A 19893-nucleotide genomic window follows, 5' to 3' on the forward strand; every position below is an offset into this window, starting at 1 on the left:
TAAAAAAAATAAATAAATAAATAAATAAAATCTAATATACAATGACAATAGACTAATAATAATATTAATCACTGTATAAAAATATTATTTTATTTATAAGTGGATTATAATTAATAATGTTTTTATTTGAAATAATTATTATATTTTAAAAATAACATTTACAAAGTTATTTATATATTACATTATTCTTTTACAATAATATTCATTGATATAAATTTATAATACAATATTGATCTTATTACAATAATAAAATTTTTAATTTATACATAAAAAAATATGCAAATAAAAAAGTTTATAACACAGGAATGTTATTTACAAAATATAACAAATATAAATATTGGAATGTTAGTTTCACATAACAATAAAAATATAAAAAAATTTTTTTATATTTTTATATTAAAATATTTTTCTTTCCATTTAAAATATTCATTAAATCGTATCGCGGCATATCTATTAAAATAATTTTTAAAGAATATAGTATTTATAAGATTATATTATATATATAAATATATAATATTTTATATATATATATACTTACTGTAAAAAGTCAAAGTCAATTGTTGAATGTTCACTTTGTATGAGAGCCCAACAACCCCAAAAAAAATGTGATAAAAGAACAAATTTATTTACTTGAAAATACAATAAATTAATCTCATTTTCAAGTACATAATTTACATTATTATATTCTTGAAGATATATATTTAGCCATGCTTTTTGCAATTGTTCATTAGGATATAAAGAATAATCAGGATTATCAATACCTAAAATTAAATTGAATAATCCTTATAGTAAATTTTATTTATATCATATAACATTTATAAATATTATAGATAATATATGATATAAATAAATAAAAAATATATAATATTTTTAAATATTATTTTTAAATATTAAAAATAAAAATATATCACTTTTATATGATCTCTATATGTCCAAAAAATCTATTGTATTATTTTTATACATAATATAATGTATATATAATATACATATAATCTGTGTATAAATAATTTTTGTAAGAGCATTTTTTTGATAATTTTTGCTCATTTTTATAGAAGGCATTTTAACATTATGAGTTAAAAAAAATACTCTGCATATATACTTATATTACCAGCAAATTCAGCAAAATGATTAGCTATGTCAAAAGCTTGATAATTATATGCAGTATATTCAAAATCAATAAATGTAACTGTATTTTCTTTTTGATTATAAAGTATATTTCCTAGAAGTAAATCATTATGAGCAAATACTATATCATTATTCAAACTTATAAGTTCCATTTTTAACATTTGATAATTTTGTTTTAATATTATAAATGGCTTTATGAGTTTTTCGAATCTAAAAATAATAATAATAATTAATCTAATAAACATAATATATAACTAAAATATTTTAAACTTTAAAATACCTTGCTTGTTTAATATCATCTAAAAATTTTTTTGGCATAATTTCCATAAATTTTTCTAATTTGTTCCAAATGCAAGCTTCTTTGGATATCTCAACATCTTCAGGTTTAAGTTTATGCATTTGAGCCATTCTTTTAGCAATTAATATATATATTTTAGGATCTCTGACTGTTTCTATTGTAAGTATGTTACCTTCAATGAACTGATAAGCTAAACCATTATTAAATGTAGCATAAATGGAATGTGTAAAACCTGCTTTATTTAATATCTATTTAAAAAATCAATTTATTTATAATTATTTTGATTACATATATTTTTATTTTTTTCTTTCTAAATATTAAACTTACTCGAATATTTCTTGTTTCATCTTTTCGATTAATAAGTAAATCTGTTTTATGTCCATAAATTCTAATTAAAACCATTTCATTGTAATGTCCAGCATACCATACTCCTATAAGTTTATTTGTGATTCCATCTGTAAATATCTAAAAAAATAAAAATGCAATATTATTTAAATAAATTTTTATTTTAATTTAATAAAATATAATAAATTAATAGATTTAAATAAAGATTAATAAATTAGTATTTATAAAATTTATTAGATTTTAAATTTAACATTGGGAAAAAAAAATATATTATCAATATTATCAAATTTTAAATATAATGTATCAAGGTATAAAAAAATATTCTTGAAAAGAAATGAAAACATTTGATATTTAATCATAATGTATAATAATGATAATAATATAATGTAAATAACAAATTTGAATAAATCAAATATGAAATAGAACTATCATATAACACAATATAATAATAGATACAATTAACTTAATTTTTTTTTTATATTATTATTTATTGTTGTTACTATTTATATGTAGTATCAATCTAAATAATTTTGAACTAAGAGTTATATAGTTAATATTAATACTTTTGAATATAACATTTAATTAATTAATAATATATAGTATACTTTAAAAACTATAATTTTTAGAAATTAAAATGAATTTAAAAATAGATAAGCAAAATTAAATCTTTGTAAATAATCATGTATATAAAATGTAAAAAACTACTATATAATATTATATCTTATAAATATTTTACCTTAAAATGTAAATTATTTAAAGGCCATGTTGGTCTAATTTTCTTAATTATCTTTTTAGCACCATCAACAATTTCATTTTCTTCAATTACTATATCAAGATGAGGTTCTTTGCATAGTTGATCCATGATAATATATTATCTGCAGCAAAGAATTGTTATATATATATATATAACAATTGTTATCTACAGCAAAAATTATTTTATATATATATATATATAATTGTTATATATAATATACACATATATATATATATTTATATTACAACAATTTATTGAATAAATGGATGTTTTTGAAATTATAAGTTAAAAATAAATAAATTTAATACTGATAATCTATCAAAATATTAAAATATGTCACATTGTATGTCACTTGTAAATCAAGTTGTTCTATGGGATCATTACTAACATAATCATGAGAATATTTAAATACACTATTTCATATATATTGATGATAATAGTTGGAAAAGATAAATTAGAATATTAAAATCTTAAATTTTTTATTTTAATGATTTCATTATGAATTTACATTTATGGAAATTATTTATTTATTCAATATATTAAAAAGATTTATATTTCATATATTTTTATATAAAAATAATAATAGAAAAAATATTTTATTATTATTATTAAGCATTATTTATTATAATAAAAATTATGTTAAATAATAAAAAATTACAAAATTTTTTAATCATTTATTTATTTATTTTTTTAAATAGAAAACTATAATTCTATATTTTCTTAAATACATTTTAAAAAATTTTTTTAATTATTCTTAAAATTTATAATGTGCAAAAGAGATAAAGAGATAATAATATCTTATTTATTCTGAAATTATTAATTAACAAACAAATATTTATAATTTTTTTTATTTGGTATTTTATAAATTATTTTATAAATAATTATTTATAAATAATTATTTTATAAATTATACTTTATAAATATATGTATATATATATAAGAAATAATAGATTTTATTAATAAAAATTTTATATATTATAAGTTTATTATATACATATATATACATTTTATACAGTATAAGTTTATTTATATATACGAAATTTAAATTACTTTAATATATGATACAATATAGTAATAAAGTTTATGCAATATTACGCCAATGTTAACAATGATCTAGGGATTATTACTAAAAGAGTTGTAGAATTGTAAATTAATTAATAGCAATAGTTAATTTTGTTATATAAAATATTTATTAATGTAAAAAAATAGTGAAAAGATTGAATAAAATAAAATATCCTTTAACATATTAAAAAAGAATAATACATGTTGTAAAATATTAGAAATAATATTTTTGGAATGTGGAAAAAAAAATTTAAATTTAAAATTTTCTGCTAACTTCAAATGTTTGATGGTATTTAAAATATACAAAAGAAAAGTCAAATTTTATTATCTTACTATCCTTCTCGGATAATCCGAAATAAAATTTATCTTTATACCAATACATATATAATAAATTTATATAATATTATTATTTATTTATATAAATAATTTTAATTGTATATACCCTATAAAATATCACACTTTTGTTCATCAAAAAGTAACTTGGAATACGAATGTGTAGTGTGAGGAGAATAGCTGAATTAAAACAAAATTATTTCACAAACGTTGTTTTATAAGATTTTTGCAAATGAAATTGAAAGATTTATATAAAATATATTTTCAATATTTAATTCAATTAGTTTAATATTTTAAATTTGTGTATAACTTATATGTATTTATATAACCTATAAATTTAATAATGACACTACTGCATTTTGCTTATATTGAAGAAATATGAAGTTGAAAAAGATTTTTAAAGACATTTCATTCATCATTTGTGTTTATTACTTGCTAATTCCTCAACATCACGTTTTATATCTTTTATATTTATATACAAATAATATAATAATCAAACGTGATCTATTTCGTCTTTTGTACAATTTTCATATACATTGTATTTTCAAAATTCTATAGCATTTGAATAATCATTATTATTACAAAAATGTCAAAGAAGATTCCACTTAGTCAAAATGAAATACAACCTTCATTTAAAGGATTTCTTGAACATATAAATAATAAACGTATTCTACAATCAAGGTATGACAAATTTTTTCTGAAAATCATCTATAATGATATATATAATTTAGTTATATATAATAAATATTTTTATATAATAAAATTTAATAATTTAATTATAAAAAATTATAAAAATTTAATATATTATATAAAATTTTTTATATAATATATATAATAAATTTTTTTATATAATATATATAATTAACTTTAAACTTATGTTTTTATATTATTTGTATCTTAAATATTTTGATTATATTTAGAATATAAATGTATAATAAAAATGTAATAAATAAAATATAATGATGATTTATAGCACTCCTAAGTTATCAAATACAAATTTACTAAATGAAAGTTTAGATTGTATATCTAAAGACTGTAAGTCTTCTAGTACAGAAAAATTAAAAGAAAAAACATCCACTATATCTATTGTAAGTATATCTTTAATATACGTAAAAGGCATTATTTTATAATATAATTATACATTTTAGAATAGTTCTGATGATTCAATGTTCATTGATGTTATTAAAAATAATGTAAAAGCAAAAGATTGTAGTTTAGAAGAAAATTATCATATAGATTCTAAAGAAGAAAATTCACAGATAAATGAAAAACAACAACTTATTAAATTTGGGCATACAAAAAAATCAAAGATTAAATTTATTCATTCATCAGATAGTGAAGATGATGATGATATAAAAAAAACTTTAAAATTAAATCGAAAAAAATTTCTTCTTAGTAGTAATGAAGAAACATCAAATGAATCATTTGAAAAAAATAAATCATTACCTGATAATGTATCTTTGCAATCATCTAAAAATAATAATGAAGTACAAATACAAGAAAAAATTTTAATTGAAACTGATAGTCCAAGAACTCCCAAAAAATGCTTAAAAGCTAAAAGAAAAGAAAATATTATAATATCAGATTCAGATAGCAACAGTCCTAATTTTAAACATAGTCCCAAAAGAACTCCAATAAAAAGATGGATAGGACCAGATTACAAATTAAATTTGAAGTCTTTAGGTTTAGGAAAAGAATTAGATTCATGGATACAACTTGCAAAAGAGAAACCAATAATGTCTTCAGTACCGGTAAATATTAATATGATTTTATTTTTTATTGATAATATTATTTTTAATAAATATTAATCATTATTATTATTGAATATTATTATTAATTTTATTTTTAGATTACAAAAGATAAATTAGAAGATAGATGTAAACATTTAAGAAATTTTCAAATAGAAATTCTTGAAAAATTTTATACTGCATTAGATCAAATACCATTACCAGTATTAGAAAAATTTCCACAATTTAATAAACGTACATTTCAAGATTTAAAAATTTTATATCAACATGTTAAAGCAAAGATACGTTTGGTTGAAACAAAGTTAACACATATTGAATATGATAAAAATCAAAAACATGTTCAGGAATTATCTGAAATTACAAATAGATGCATAAATGATTCACCGTTATCTAAAACATCACAATCTTCAAATCAACAGTTAATAATAAGCATTTCTGATAATGATAGTTTCAATGCATCTAATACTAATTGTTCAGATGTAGGATCAAGTTATACCAATATTATGAAAGTGAAAACTGCAGTTTCACCAACAATAGAAGATTTCGCTCAATCATTACAAAAAAATAATGAATCTTACATAAAGAAAAAAGAAGATATAGATTCACATATTTCTCTCCAAGATGAATCAAATGATTCTTTAGTTCAAACGAAAAAGAGTATATTTCAATTGAAAAAACCTATTAAGGCATCTGTGACATCTGAAATTTCTAAACAAATAGGAGAAATATGGAAAAAAGAAGAACAATCCAAAGTAGCTAATACTAAAAGCATTTCTAATATCAATATTAGTTTTGATAAATTAGAAAAAATTGAAAATAATGAAAAAAATGTATATTCTGAAGAGAGAGAAAAAAAAACTGTTCAAATTTCTCAAAATTTAAAATATGAAAATAACAAAAATAATTCGAATATAAAGGATGCATCATATATAAATGGTAAATTCATACTTTTATTATATTATACATATATATATTATACATATACATAACTATTTATTTGTTATAGACAATATTTCATATTCATATTCACAAGACATAGTTGATTGCTTGACTCAAGAACTTGAGCAATTTCCTGCATTAAGTATAGATTGTAATATAAAATCAAATTTTAAAGGTAAATTGTAATAATTAAGAAGTCATTGTTATTATTATAAATTTTCAATTATAATTTTTATATTTTTAAAGAAACTGCTACACAAAGTACTAATAATACTACAAATGAAAAAAAACAAGAAAAAGATAAATTAAATATCCAAATGGGTATTTTTACTGGAAGTTATAAGAATGATGGTATCAGTGGTGAATTTGATGGATTAACATATCCTCATTCACGAGAAATGTTAAAAGTAGGATATTTTATTTTTCAATATTATTTTGAAAATATATATCTATTCTAAAATATTCTATGAAATATTTAATATAATGTTATTTAAATTTTTTATCAAATTTCATATTTTTTAAGATTTTCCGACAAAAATTTGGATTATATTCATTTAGACCCAATCAATTACAAGCAATTAATGCTGCAATTTTGGGATTTGATTGTTTTATTTTAATGCCAACTGGAGGAGGGAAATCATTGTGCTATCAACTTCCAGCACTTTTATTACCTGGAGTAACAATTGTAATTTCACCATTAAAAAGTCTTATTCTTGATCAAGTTCAAAAACTCACTTCTCTTGATGTAAGTTTTTTAAATATCATATTTTGTCTATATATATATATATATATATTCATAATTCATTAATAAATTTTGTGTAGATTCCAGCTACACATATGTCTGGAGGAATAACAGATAGTCAAGCATTAGGAATATATAGAGAACTTTCAAAAAAAGATCCAGCTCTTAAATTATTATATGTAACACCTGAAAAAATCTCTGCATCTCCAAAATTTTGCAATATTTTATCTTCATTGTATAATAGAAGATTATTAGCAAGATTCGTTATTGATGAAGCACATTGTGTTAGTCAATGGGGACATGATTTTCGACCTGACTATAAAAAATTGAATTGTCTCAGAGAAAATTATCCTAAAGTGCCAGTCATTGTTTTAACTGCAACAGCTACACCAAGAGTTAGAAGTGATATATTACATCAATTACGTATTACTACACCTAAATGGTATGTAATTTGATTTGAAATATATTTAACATACGAAATTTTACCATTTATAATAAAATGTTTTTATTTTGATCAGGTTCATGTCAAGCTTTAATAGACCTAATTTAAGATATAGCATTATCGCAAAAAAAAGTAAAAATTGTTCAGATGAAGTAATAGCTATGATAAAAACAAAATACAAGAATGATTGTGGTATTGTTTATTGTTTATCTCGTAAAGATTGTGATGATTATGCAATGCATATGCGAAAGAATAGCATTAAGGCATTAAGTTATCATGCTGGTCTTACAGATAATAATAGAAGCGATATCCAAGGTCGATGGATTTCAGAAGAAGTATGGAAATAAGTAATAAAAATATTTTTTTTATAACTACATAATTTTTTATTTTTTTAATAAAAAATTTTAGATCAAAGTTGTTTGTGCAACAATAGCTTTTGGAATGGGTATCGATAAACCAAATGTACGTTTTGTAATACACGCAGCTTTACCAAAATCTATTGAAGGTTATTATCAAGAAAGTGGACGCGCTGGTCGTGATGGAGAAAATGCAGACTGTATTTTATTTTATAATTATACTGATATGCATAGGATTAGAAAAATGATTGAACTAGATAACTCAAATCCTACTATAATAAAAACTCATATCGACAATTTATTTAAAATGGTATCATTTTGTGAAAATAAAACAGATTGTCGCAGAACACAACAATTAAATTATTTTGGTGAAATATTTGATCGAGAACAGTGTATCGCTAACAAAGTTACATCATGTGATAATTGTAGAAGTAAAGTAAGTTTTTTTTTTATTTAAAAAAATAAAGTTTGTATTAATTAAATTATTTAAATATCTATATGTAAATATATATGTGTAAATATTTTGTATATAATTTTTTAGGATACTATTACTATGTTAGATGCAACAGATGATGCAAAACATATTATGAAAGCTGTACGCGATATTAATAATCAAACAAGAAATTGTAATCTTACATTAGTACTTCTCACAGATATATTTAAAGGAAGTGATATCAAGAAAATAAGAGAATTGGGTATAAAGATTAAATTTCAATATATTATACGTATATTATCTCTTTGTGTAATAAATATTAAATATTTATATAGGTCTTAATAAGTCTCCTTTATACGGTCGTGGAAAATCGTGGAATAGAGCCGATATTGACCGTTTATTACATCATATGGTGCTTAAGGAATATTTACAAGAACAGATGTACATAAACAATGAAATTGCTTGTGCTTATGTAAAAATTGGACCAAATGCTGCAGAATTCATGACAAAAAAAGATATAAAAGTAGAATAATATATTCAATTTATTTTATTTTTAGTTTAAAAGTGAATTATAAGAATAAATTATTAAAATATAATGTTTTTAAAATAGATAATGCTTCCTATAAAGTCTAGTAATAGTACTACTGCTGTAGCAACAGTATCTACAGTTACGAAAAAAATTGATAAAATACTTGTGGAATTACAAGATCGATGTTACAAAGAATTGATGGAGATAATAAGAGGAATTGCTGGAGCACTTGATGTTTCAGCATCATCGGTTATGAACATGATTGCAATTAGAGCAATGAGTCAAATACTTCCAGATAGTGAAGAAGCTATGCTACAAATCCCACATGTAACTAAAGCAAACTTTGAAAAATATGGAAAAGCTTTATTAGATATTACACAAAAATATGCTGCAGAAAAATATGGTAAATAAATTTAATAAATTTTAAGTTATATAAGTTATATTTAATTATATATAATATGATATATTTTAATAATATATATTTATATATATAATAATATATTTATACTATGATTTTTAACAGTATTATTGAGTGAAGAAAAGGAAGAAAGTAGTGATGATGATAATGACGATACATGGTATAACGATACTCCTACATTTTCCGGTAAAATTAACTCATTTCGTGGTAAAAAACGTAAAGGCAAAACTACTTATCGAAATACAAATAAAAAGTTTAAACGAACATCAGGGTATACATTTATTTACTTTGTTTATTATATCATATTAAATATAATGACATATTATATATATTATTTTTTGATAATTCTTATTTTATTTTTAGCATACAAAAAAGAAAAACAACAACAAAAGCAAAATGTACGACTACAAATTTAAACAAAGGACCGGGATTAGTAAGCTTAAATTCAAAGAAATAATATAAATACATAAATAAGATTGATTTAATATGTAATATATATGTATTTATAACAGCATGGTACTCCATGTAACTTAGGATATAATTTATTTATATTGATTTGAAATTGGCATTTTATGGCACAAAATAATGCAATAATATTATGTTTTTATAAGATAAATAAAATATGTATATATACACAATTTTATAATAAAAAATATTTTTAATAATATTAATTGATATATAATAAATAAAAGATAACATTATAATTATATATTTTTATAAATTCTATAATTGTAAATATTATATTTACAATATAAATACTACCATATTTTTATATGTTAACAAAAAATATCCTAACTCAAATAATTTTTTATATTATCATAATTTTATTTTTTTAAGATTAAAGCGAAAATTGAAGCTATTAAATTACTAAGTTCTATATACTTATAACTCAGGTTGCATTATTCTTGCTTGACGGTCTTCATTTTTGATATGTTTTTTTAACAAATCCATAACTTCATTATCAAATTCAGGTGGAGTTGGCTTTGCACCTGTAGCCCAATAAAATATATCCCAATCGTTGGTTGGCAAATTGATAAGATGATCATATAATTGAAGTTGTTTATCATCAAAATCACATAAATATTTTTTAGCAAATGTACTTAAAAGAAGACCATTTTCTAACATACCACGTTTGCGAGATTGATACAATAATCTATATTATATAAAAATAAAATATATAAAAACAATATTAAATTTTAATCTTAATACTTAAAATTTTATTTATTCTATATTTATTTTATATATTACCGAGCTTTTTTTATATCTTTACTTTCTTCATTACGTTTTACATATAATGGTATGTTAGGTTCTTGACTTTCTGGATGAATTACATCTTGAAAATCATCTTTACAATATATACAAGTTATTGAAATACGTCGTAGAGGTACTGGTTTAACCTTAAATTACGTGTTATAAATACTTTAAATATAAAATTTAATAAGAACATAACTATTGTTTTAATAATAATATATTATCATTTATGCTTACTATTGATATCAGAGATTTTATAAGAACATTCATGTTTATTTTTTTTATCTTGGTGTTACAAAATTATTGTTTTTGATGAGGTTAAGTAACTATATTTTCACAATAGATCACCTGATAGATTAAACATAATTTTATATTACTTATATATATATATATATAAATAATTATTAATATTCATTTATTTGGTTATTTTCATTTATTTAACAGTTTTAAGTAAAATATAATTCATCTTGAATCAGTAATATTATTAAAACTAAAATAAGAAATTTCGAATTTTTGCTTTTGTTTTTTTAATAACTAATTCGAGATATTTATTTTTATACTAATTTAGTTATTTTATTCGGATTTGATTCAAATTACGAAAATGCATTCAGATATATTAATTTTCAGGTTATAATATGTTATATAAGTACTTCCTTATTTACTGAAAATATATTTTTCCATAAATTGCATATTTATTCAATATTTATTTAATTAAGTTATTAAATATTTTATACAATTATGATTTAAGAAAAAAATTATTAAATTTATCGCATACTTCGTCAGATGTTCTGAATTTTAGGCTGGAAAATATATCTAACATTACAGATTTATAAGAATTCAGAAGATTGAGAATATGAATTAGATTTTTGATCTGTTCATCGAAATTAATGGAAGATAATTCAAAATAAAATTTTGAATTTTTGCTATTCGATATTTTTATTTATTTATTTATTTAAAATGCTTCAATTTACAAAAGATTTCACGCTTCTGATTCTCAATTAATGCTCAATATCAATTATTTGTTAAGTTTTTTTTCCTTTAGAATTTCTTTCTAATTGCAAACTTTCTCTTCTGTATTTCAATTTTTCTTCTTCAATACACCATCAAGTAGGTGAAGACAAAAAAAATTGTCCTATAGGATTGGCATGATGTACATGTATGAAAATGCCAGAAAGTAATTCTTAAAAAAATTTATGATCTTAGAATGCAGAGAGATAAAATATATTATAAGAAAAATAAATATTTAAAAAAAAAATATTTTTAGAAAATTAAATATTTTTTTTTATAAATATCGTACGTACCTTAATTGAAAATTTTAAACTAATTTGATTTAATTTGTAATAAATTAATTTTAAAAAATTTTTGAGAGAATTATTGTCGGATTTTGATTTTCTCTCTGATTGCAATACTTTAACATATTAAATTTAAACTTTATTTAAAATTTATTGTTTTTAAAATTTTAATTATACACTTTGTATTCATATTCACTCAACAAATTTTAAAAAGTTCGCTTATAATTTTATTTATTGATAGTGATTGAAAACAGATTCAAGGAATTGATTTGTAATATTAATAAAACTAAATTCATGCGATAGCATCATTTTTGAAATAAATTTTTAATTGAAACTTTGAAATTTTGAAAACATATTTATATTATATATAAACGGAAAGTGTAGAATAGTTAGCAACACTGCTTTTGATTTCACTAGTGATAGTTTATATTTTTATTATTTTTTTTTCTTTTATGATAATTATGAAAAATATATGAATATACTGGCGATAAATTTTTTATAATTATTTACGAATATTTATTTAAATACAAATTGTTTATTAAATAATAATTATATAAATATAAATATGAATTCAAGAAAATAAATGAAATAGTTTTTAAACTATTACAACTAATTGATTATATTTTGTCAATGGATAATAAAATATTAAAAAATATTGAAAATGATAATGAAAATGAGATAAATGTTAATGATCAAAAAACTTTAAATAGTTTTATAGATGAATGGAGTGTTTGTGACGTATTTAATACAGATGAAAATAATGGGAAAACACAATATTTTGATAATAATGAAGAGAAAAAAGAAAAGAAATCATCAGAAATTACACAAAATAATTTAAATTTTTCTCAGAATGAAACAAATACTCATTGGCAGGATAATACATTTTTGGATAAAATGTTTTCACAATTTGATTCATATGACGAAAAAAATGTTTTAGAATGTTCTACTCAGGTTGTTAGATAATTTAACATTTCTATATTTGTAAATATATTTAATGTAAAATTCATAGATATAATTTTAAGACTTATATGCATTATTATATATTTTTTTTAAAATAGATTATTCATACATTAAAAAATTGTTCTGAAGAAACGTATGTTACAAAAGGAATGAATTCAATACATTTATTAAAAAATAAGCAACAGGATGTCAAATTTCTTAAAAGATACTCAGTTAATTATAGCAATATTATTCCAAATAAAATATGTTGTTTAGATAATAAATTAAAAGAACAAAATATAAATATTAATACAAGTTTAATAAACAATGATACATTTTATGGTTTGTCAAATAAGACAAAAGAACTTTTCTTAAAAATTAAAGGCATTAATACATTATATCGTAAGTACCTAATTTATGATAAAATAGTTCATTATTAATAAATTTATTTTATTCATTATATTTATATTATTTAATTAATTATATTAATTATATATCTTGTTTTAGAATGGCAAGATGATTGTTTAAATTTAGATGCAATAAAGAATAAAAAAAATTTAATTTATGCCCTTCCTACTAGTGGAGGTAAAACATTGGTTGCAGAAATATTAATGTTGCAAGAACTTATGTGTAATAAAAAAAATGCAATATTTATATTACCATTCGTTGCTATAGTACAAGAAAAAGTAAGTATTAGTATCATACAATGTTGTAGAATTTATTTATTAATCATTATTTATAATAATTATAATAATTAATCAAAAAGAAATATAAATACTTTTAAAATTTTTAGATTCAAGCAATGACACCATTTGCACTTGAGTTAGGTTTTTTAGTTGAAGAATATGCAGCAACAAAAGGAACTTTTCCTCCCAAAAAGCGTCGTAAAAAAAATAGCATATATATATGTACTATAGAAAAAGCATTAGGTTTAATAAATAGTTTAATAGAAGAAAAACGTCTTCATGAAGTGAGTAAAAATTAATAGATCCATCACTAAAATTTTAGTTCAAATATTAATTTATATCAACATATTTTAGATTGGTATTATAGTTGTTGATGAATTACATCTTCTTGGAGAAAATGGAGGAAGGGGTGCTACATTAGAAGTTCTTTTAACAAAAGTACTTTATGTTAATGGTAAAAAAATCATTTTTATAAAAATTAATATTATATTTATATTTAATATGTTATATACATTATTAATTATAATACATTATTTATTTTAGATAATATTCATATTATTGGAATGAGTGCAACAATAGGTAATTTAGAAGAAATAGCAACATTTTTAAATGCAGATTTATATACTGGAAATTTTCGACCTATTGAAATTAAAGAATATGTGAAATGTGATGAAAATATTTGGTTAGTTGATTTAAAAACAGAAGAATTGTTAACAGATGTAAAAAAAATTAATTATCGTGTAAGTTAATATTTTTATATTTTTTCTATATTTATAATTATTAATAATTATTAATATTTAATAATTATTCATTTGTTTTAAAAGTATTCAAAGGATGCAGCAATCATAGATCCTGATCGAATTGCAGGTCTGGTAATGGATATAATTCCAGAACATTCATGTCTCATATTTTGTTCCTCTCGTAAAAATTGTGAAAATGTTGCTTTGTTATTAGCTAAAGTTTTACCCAAGTAAAAAATTTTTTTATGTTTTTTATGTTTTGTATATATTTTTACATATTATTATAAATCATATTAATTATGTATGATTATTTATAGATCATTACAAGATTACAAAAGGGATAAAAAACAAGATTTATTAAATGCACTTAAAAATGAAGAAGGTCTTTGTCCTATCTTACATAAAACCATAAATTTTGGTGTAGTCTATCATCATTCTGGTCTTACATCTGAGGAAAGACGATTATTAGAAGATGCTTTTAAATCAGGGACTCTTTGTGTAATATGTTGTACATCAACACTAGCAACTGGAATAAATTTACCAGCAAGAAGGGTATCTCAATTATTATTCGTTTTAAATAATAATAATTATTGTTTATTTTTACCAAGAATAACATAATAGGTAATATTAAGAAGTCCGTATATTGGCAATCAGTTTTTGAATTTAAGTAGATATAAACAAATGGTAGGAAGAGCTGGTCGTGCGGGTATGGGAAATATAGGAGAGAGTATACTGATATGTAAAAGTAATGAATTACAAAAGGTATATATAATAATATCTTTATTATAATTAGAAAATTATATATATATATATATATATATAGAAAGTATATTTATTATTAATAATATTTATTATATAGATAACAGAACTTTTAAAATCTAAAATGGATGATTCTTTAAGTACACTACATATAGATAGAGATAGAGGTATAAATAATTTAATTTTAAGTGCTATATTATTTTCTATGGCAACAACTAGATATGAATTACACAAAATAGCAAAAAGGACATTACTTAATATTCAACAAAAACGTTTAAATGTAAATATTAAGCAAATTGTAGATGAAACGATAACTGAATTTCTAAAAAGTGGTGTAATAAAAATAAAAGAAAAAGAAAAAAATGTTAATATATTAAAACCAAATATAAGTGTTGTGTTTCCATCACAGGATATATCTTCTTGTCCTACAAAAATAGAAACAAAAAAAAAACGAATAATAAAGCTTACCAATAATTCTAAATTAGAATTATGTAGTCTTGGACGTGCAGCTATGAAAGGTAAGAATAAATAATTTTATTATTAAATAATTAATAAAATATTTCTTTATATAAAATTATTTTAAATATATATATTTTATATTGAAGGTTGTATTGATATGGAATGTGCATATACATTATATCAAGACTTAAAAAAAGCACAAGAACATTTAATTCTTCTTGATTATTTACATCTATTATATCTTGTTACACCATATAATATAATATCTCAAATAAAACCAATAGGATTTATTTATTATGATATGGTAATTTTTGATTTATAATTATTTATAATTTAATTTAATATATTTCATAATTTGATTAATATTTATTAATAATTTGTAATATTCTTATAAAATTTAGATAATTAATTTATCAGAAACGCAAATGAAAACAGCTAGACTTTTAGGAATTAATGAAATAAATATAAGTAAAATACGTGATGGATTAATACCTAAAGTATGTATATGTATATAAAATTTAATTTGTATATATTAAATCTATTTTTATATTAATAAATATATTATAAATTTATTTCATACATAACAGAATGTAGAACCAAGAGTGATTCATAGATTTTATGTAACATTAATACTGTATGATTTGTGGAATCAACATGCAGTGTACAAAATAGCAGAAAAATATGATATAAGCAGAGGTATTGTGCAAAATCTTTTAACTGCTGTATCATCATTTGCATTTTCTGTAATTCGATTTTGTCAGGTTAGTTAATGCATTATTAAAATATTAGTATGATTAATAAGTATGATTATAAAATCAATTTAATTAGATCATTATTTCAGGAATTAGATGAATTTTGGGCATTTAAAGATTTATTAAATGTATTCAGTAAAAAATTATCTTATTGTTGTCCCTTAGAATTAGAAGCACTAATGGATTTACCTTTAGTTAAAATTGTAAGAATATTTTTTATTTATAGAATAAAATAAAAATTTGAAGCAAATTATAATTTATAATATTTCATTTTGTAGAGTAGAGCACGACAATTATATAATGCTGGATTTAAAACAGTACAAATTATAGCTAAAACTCAACCAATACAGTTACAAGAAAAAATTCCATATTTAAGTAAAAAGGTTGCAATGCAAATTATTGAGGGTGCTAAAGTAAATTGTTTAGTAGATTATATTTATTAATGATGTATCATATTATTAATTTTAATTTTATTACATTTAATTTAATTATATTTTACAGTTATTAATAGTGGAGAAAATAGAAAATCTACAAGATGAAACTGAAAATATTTTAGATGGAATACATATGAATACTTTAAAAGGATTTTAAATTATTAAAATTATTCGATTTATATAATATAAATATTTCATTTATAAAATATTAATTTTATATGAATAACATGTATTTTTTTACATAATTTAATTATAAAATTTTGTTAATTATGTATAATACAATTGCTATTATTTTTAAATTTTTACATATTGTGTCAAACAGATCAATGTGTTCTAAGAATAACACATTGTTTAAGCAGGCACATATATTAAATGTCCAAAACGTAATTTGATTTCATTTGAAAAAAGTATGATATCAAAACATCATGGAACAATTTCTGGCATAATATGTTATTATATGATAAAATATAATAAACACAATATAATATATATATAATAACAAAGTTTATTAAAATGCACTGCTAATAAAATATAAAAATTAGAATATTGAATTATTACTTAATTTCTAACGTTTTTTATATAAACATGGTTTTAAAGTTATAAGAGGTAACTTATTTTTTTTATTATTAATGTCTCTTTCTTTTTTAAAATCTAAAAAATAAAATAAATTATGAGATAAATCTTTCCAAGTATTTTTGAAACCATAACTATTTATTACTTTTATAAAATTTTCTATATGTTCAAATCGACTTTCAACTTCAGCTATTTTTAAAATTCCACTGAAAAATTATTTTTTTTTTTATATATTTCTTTTATATTAAATGTTAATACATGTATTTTTTATTTTTACTTATACTTACTCTTTTTTAAGAACTCTATTTGCTTCTATAATGTAGTCTTTAAGATTGGTTCCCATCAGAGATAGGCAAAACACAACAACATCTACTCCACTTGTTAATAATGGGGTATGTGCTACATCGCAAACAGTTACATTTTTATTCAAAGAAATAAAATCAAAAGAATGAACTTTATGAGGAACTGTAGCAGCAAGTCTTGCTTCTCCACATCCAAAATCAGCAATTATATAATGCTTTGGTCTATAACATGATTAATATATATATGTATGTATGGATTAATATAACAATTAAAAATTAATTTATAATTATAACAATATGTACTATATGTACTAACATTTTTTTTATTGAAGATATTATGACATCAAGGGGATTTAAAGGCCATTGTTCGATTTGCTGTTTATATCCTTCGTGATATGCCTTAAATGCATCAGGATCATTTTTGAAATATTTTTTAGATTCTGAACTTTCATTATTATAAAGTGTTTCATTCAAATATCTGAATCTAGAAGCTTTTAATTTAGTCATCATTCTATCTCTTAAGGATTGTGGTTTTTCATTCACTTTTCTTTTTTTTCGTTCTTCTTGTTTATTATCTTTAGAAAGTAATTTTTCTAAATTGTGTTGCTTAGGAGATATTTCAGAATTACTTTTTTTTGAAGAATCTGAAAATTTATTCTTATTTTGTTTTATTTTTTTTTTTAATATTGAACTTAAATTTATTACTTTATTATTTAGTTTTTTTTTTTGTAACATTGAATTTAATTTTATTGGTTTGTTATTTTGCTCTTTCATTTCAGATTGTATATGTTTGGATTTTGTCTTTTTTATAAATTTATTATTATTAATTTTATTTTCAATTTGGTTAGAAATTTTATTTTTGTCCTCAAGATTTTTTTGTTTTTTGTCATCAATTTCATGTTTTTTTTTCTTTTGAACTTTTTTGATTAATTTATTTTTTTTTTTATTTTTAGTATCTATTACTTTTATTATGTCAGAATTTAAAAAATTAATAGAATTATGATTTTCTTTATTCTTATATATTTGTCTAATTTTTTTAGACAATTTATTTTTTGTAGATTTATCTTTAAATTTTAAATTTTTATTTTTAACAATTGCGGGTTTATGTTTATCTTCATCATCTGTTAATTTTTTTTTCTATAATGTATACATATATATATATATTTATGTATAATGAATATAATTTGATAAATTGAATAAATTTTAAATGTATATGGTAAATAGTTTTGTTTAGTACAAAACTTATTAAAATATAATTTTAATAGAACTATTAACATATAATGTACATCATATAACCTATTATTACTTACTTGACAATACTTTTTTTCACTAATACTTTTAGCAGTTTTCTTTGTATTAGATATATTTTTTTTCATTTTTTTAACCATTTCATATATTTTTTTTTGTCTAATTGTGAATATTAAAAAGGATACTTATCCCTATCTTCCACTTCTTACACTCATACATATGACTGTAATTATTAAATTTTAAACAAATGAATGTTTTGTATTAATTTTGCATATGGAAGCAGCTTTTTTTTATACAGTTTTATACTACTATGCGCTATTATTATGCAACAAAAAATTTAGACATAAATTTATAAATATGATATAATTTTTTTCTTTTTTAGTTTATTATTAAAACAAATTAAAGTAAAAAAATTTAATTAAATAAATAGATAATTAGTACAATAAATACTAAAATTTATGTATATATTATACGCAAGGATATGGTTGTTTACATATATATTTATTACACAATATGAGACACAATAAATAAAATAAAATCTCAAAATTTGAATATATATGTAATGCATGCATTGAATGTTCAATAGATTCATAATAGATGGCGTTTATTATAGTAATTGATAAGTGCTGCCACATAGTATAAATAAAAAATATTAAATTAATTTCTTATTATTTTGTTTCATTTTATTTTATAATTTTATTTTATAATAAAATTTATAAAATATATGTATTATGTATAAATTATTATTGCATATAAATCATTAATAATTAATATATTATTTACTTAACATTACTTCTAAAATTATTTCTAATCAAGATCGTATGTTTATATTATTGTCTATATTAATATTGATATTCTATTATTTTAAATATTATACTTATTCTTTAATCATTTATGAATATATATTTTCAGTTCTTTTATTATCTTTGTCTTT

General features: G+C 19.9%; 5 protein-coding genes across 14 annotated transcripts; 2 read left to right on the forward strand and 3 right to left on the reverse strand.

Moving 5' to 3' along the window:
- Positions 1-119: 119 nt before the first annotated feature.
- Positions 120-12488, reverse strand: eas (ethanolamine kinase 1). 6 transcript variants are annotated; one of them, XM_086915802.1, is made up of 7 exons: positions 12077-12488; positions 2505-2643; positions 1751-1888; positions 1406-1671; positions 1109-1335; positions 539-761; positions 120-450 (listed from the first exon to the last, which is right to left on the reverse strand). In XM_086915802.1, the coding sequence occupies exons 2-7, from the start codon at positions 2628-2630 to the stop codon at positions 384-386; spliced, it is 1047 nt and encodes a 348-aa protein (XP_086771928.1). In that variant the 5' UTR covers positions 2631-2643; positions 12077-12488; the 3' UTR covers positions 120-383. The 6 variants fall into 6 exon arrangements, with proteins under 6 accessions (XP_086771928.1, XP_086771916.1, XP_086771912.1 ...); XM_086915790.1 differs by lacking the exon at positions 12077-12488 and adding an exon at positions 2863-2942; XM_086915786.1 differs by lacking the exon at positions 12077-12488 and adding an exon at positions 2768-2924 and having other exon boundaries at positions 2505-2687.
- Blm (Bloom syndrome helicase) lies at positions 3866-10191 on the forward strand. The gene is made up of 15 exons (XM_031915011.2): positions 3866-4598; positions 4891-5005; positions 5066-5668; positions 5767-6601; positions 6672-6779; positions 6851-7011; positions 7128-7349; positions 7427-7788; positions 7865-8123; positions 8197-8580; positions 8686-8839; positions 8913-9100; positions 9188-9509; positions 9630-9795; positions 9888-10191. The coding sequence occupies exons 1-15, from the start codon at positions 4504-4506 to the stop codon at positions 9979-9981; spliced, it is 4068 nt and encodes a 1355-aa protein (XP_031770871.1). The 5' UTR covers positions 3866-4503; the 3' UTR covers positions 9982-10191.
- On the reverse strand, positions 9988-11951 carry LOC100868714 (succinate dehydrogenase assembly factor 2, mitochondrial). Its single transcript, XM_086915810.1, has 4 exons — positions 11551-11951; positions 11013-11123; positions 10773-10921; positions 9988-10677 (listed from the first exon to the last, which is right to left on the reverse strand). Exons 2-4 carry the CDS (start codon positions 11043-11045, stop codon positions 10407-10409), a joined length of 453 nt encoding a protein of 150 aa, XP_086771936.1. The 5' UTR covers positions 11046-11123; positions 11551-11951; the 3' UTR covers positions 9988-10406.
- On the forward strand, positions 12456-17380 carry mus301 (mutagen-sensitive 301). Of its 4 annotated transcripts, XM_086915765.1 has the most exons (17): positions 12456-13018; positions 13126-13408; positions 13514-13692; positions 13800-13976; positions 14047-14146; positions 14236-14432; positions 14517-14662; positions 14750-14984; positions 15054-15194; positions 15292-15471; positions 15601-15709; positions 15797-15954; positions 16052-16147; positions 16238-16411; positions 16492-16605; positions 16681-16815; positions 16904-17380. In XM_086915765.1, the coding sequence occupies exons 1-17, from the start codon at positions 12698-12700 to the stop codon at positions 16991-16993; spliced, it is 2835 nt and encodes a 944-aa protein (XP_086771891.1). In that variant the 5' UTR covers positions 12456-12697; the 3' UTR covers positions 16994-17380. The 4 variants fall into 4 exon arrangements, 3 of the variants coding, with proteins under 3 accessions (XP_086771891.1, XP_086771886.1, XP_031770904.1); XM_086915760.1 differs by having other exon boundaries at positions 15292-15709; positions 16681-16822; XM_031915044.2 differs by having other exon boundaries at positions 15292-15709.
- On the reverse strand, positions 15196-19525 carry LOC100868826 (uncharacterized). Of its 2 annotated transcripts, none has more exons than XM_086915781.1 (4): positions 19022-19523; positions 18028-18848; positions 17697-17933; positions 15196-15616 (listed from the first exon to the last, which is right to left on the reverse strand). In XM_086915781.1, the coding sequence occupies exons 1-4, from the start codon at positions 19097-19099 to the stop codon at positions 15595-15597; spliced, it is 1158 nt and encodes a 385-aa protein (XP_086771907.1). In that variant the 5' UTR covers positions 19100-19523; the 3' UTR covers positions 15196-15594. The 2 variants fall into 2 exon arrangements, with proteins under 2 accessions (XP_086771907.1, XP_031770908.2); XM_031915048.2 differs by lacking the exon at positions 15196-15616 and adding an exon at positions 17324-17615 and having other exon boundaries at positions 19022-19525.
- Between the last annotated feature and the right edge of the window lie 368 nt (positions 19526-19893).

Source organism: Apis florea, unplaced genomic scaffold (assembly GCF_048593485.1).
Source record: "Apis florea isolate Af1SG1 unplaced genomic scaffold, ASM4859348v1 contig_2190_pilon, whole genome shotgun sequence".
NCBI classification, from domain to species: domain Eukaryota; kingdom Metazoa; phylum Arthropoda; class Insecta; order Hymenoptera; family Apidae; genus Apis; species Apis florea.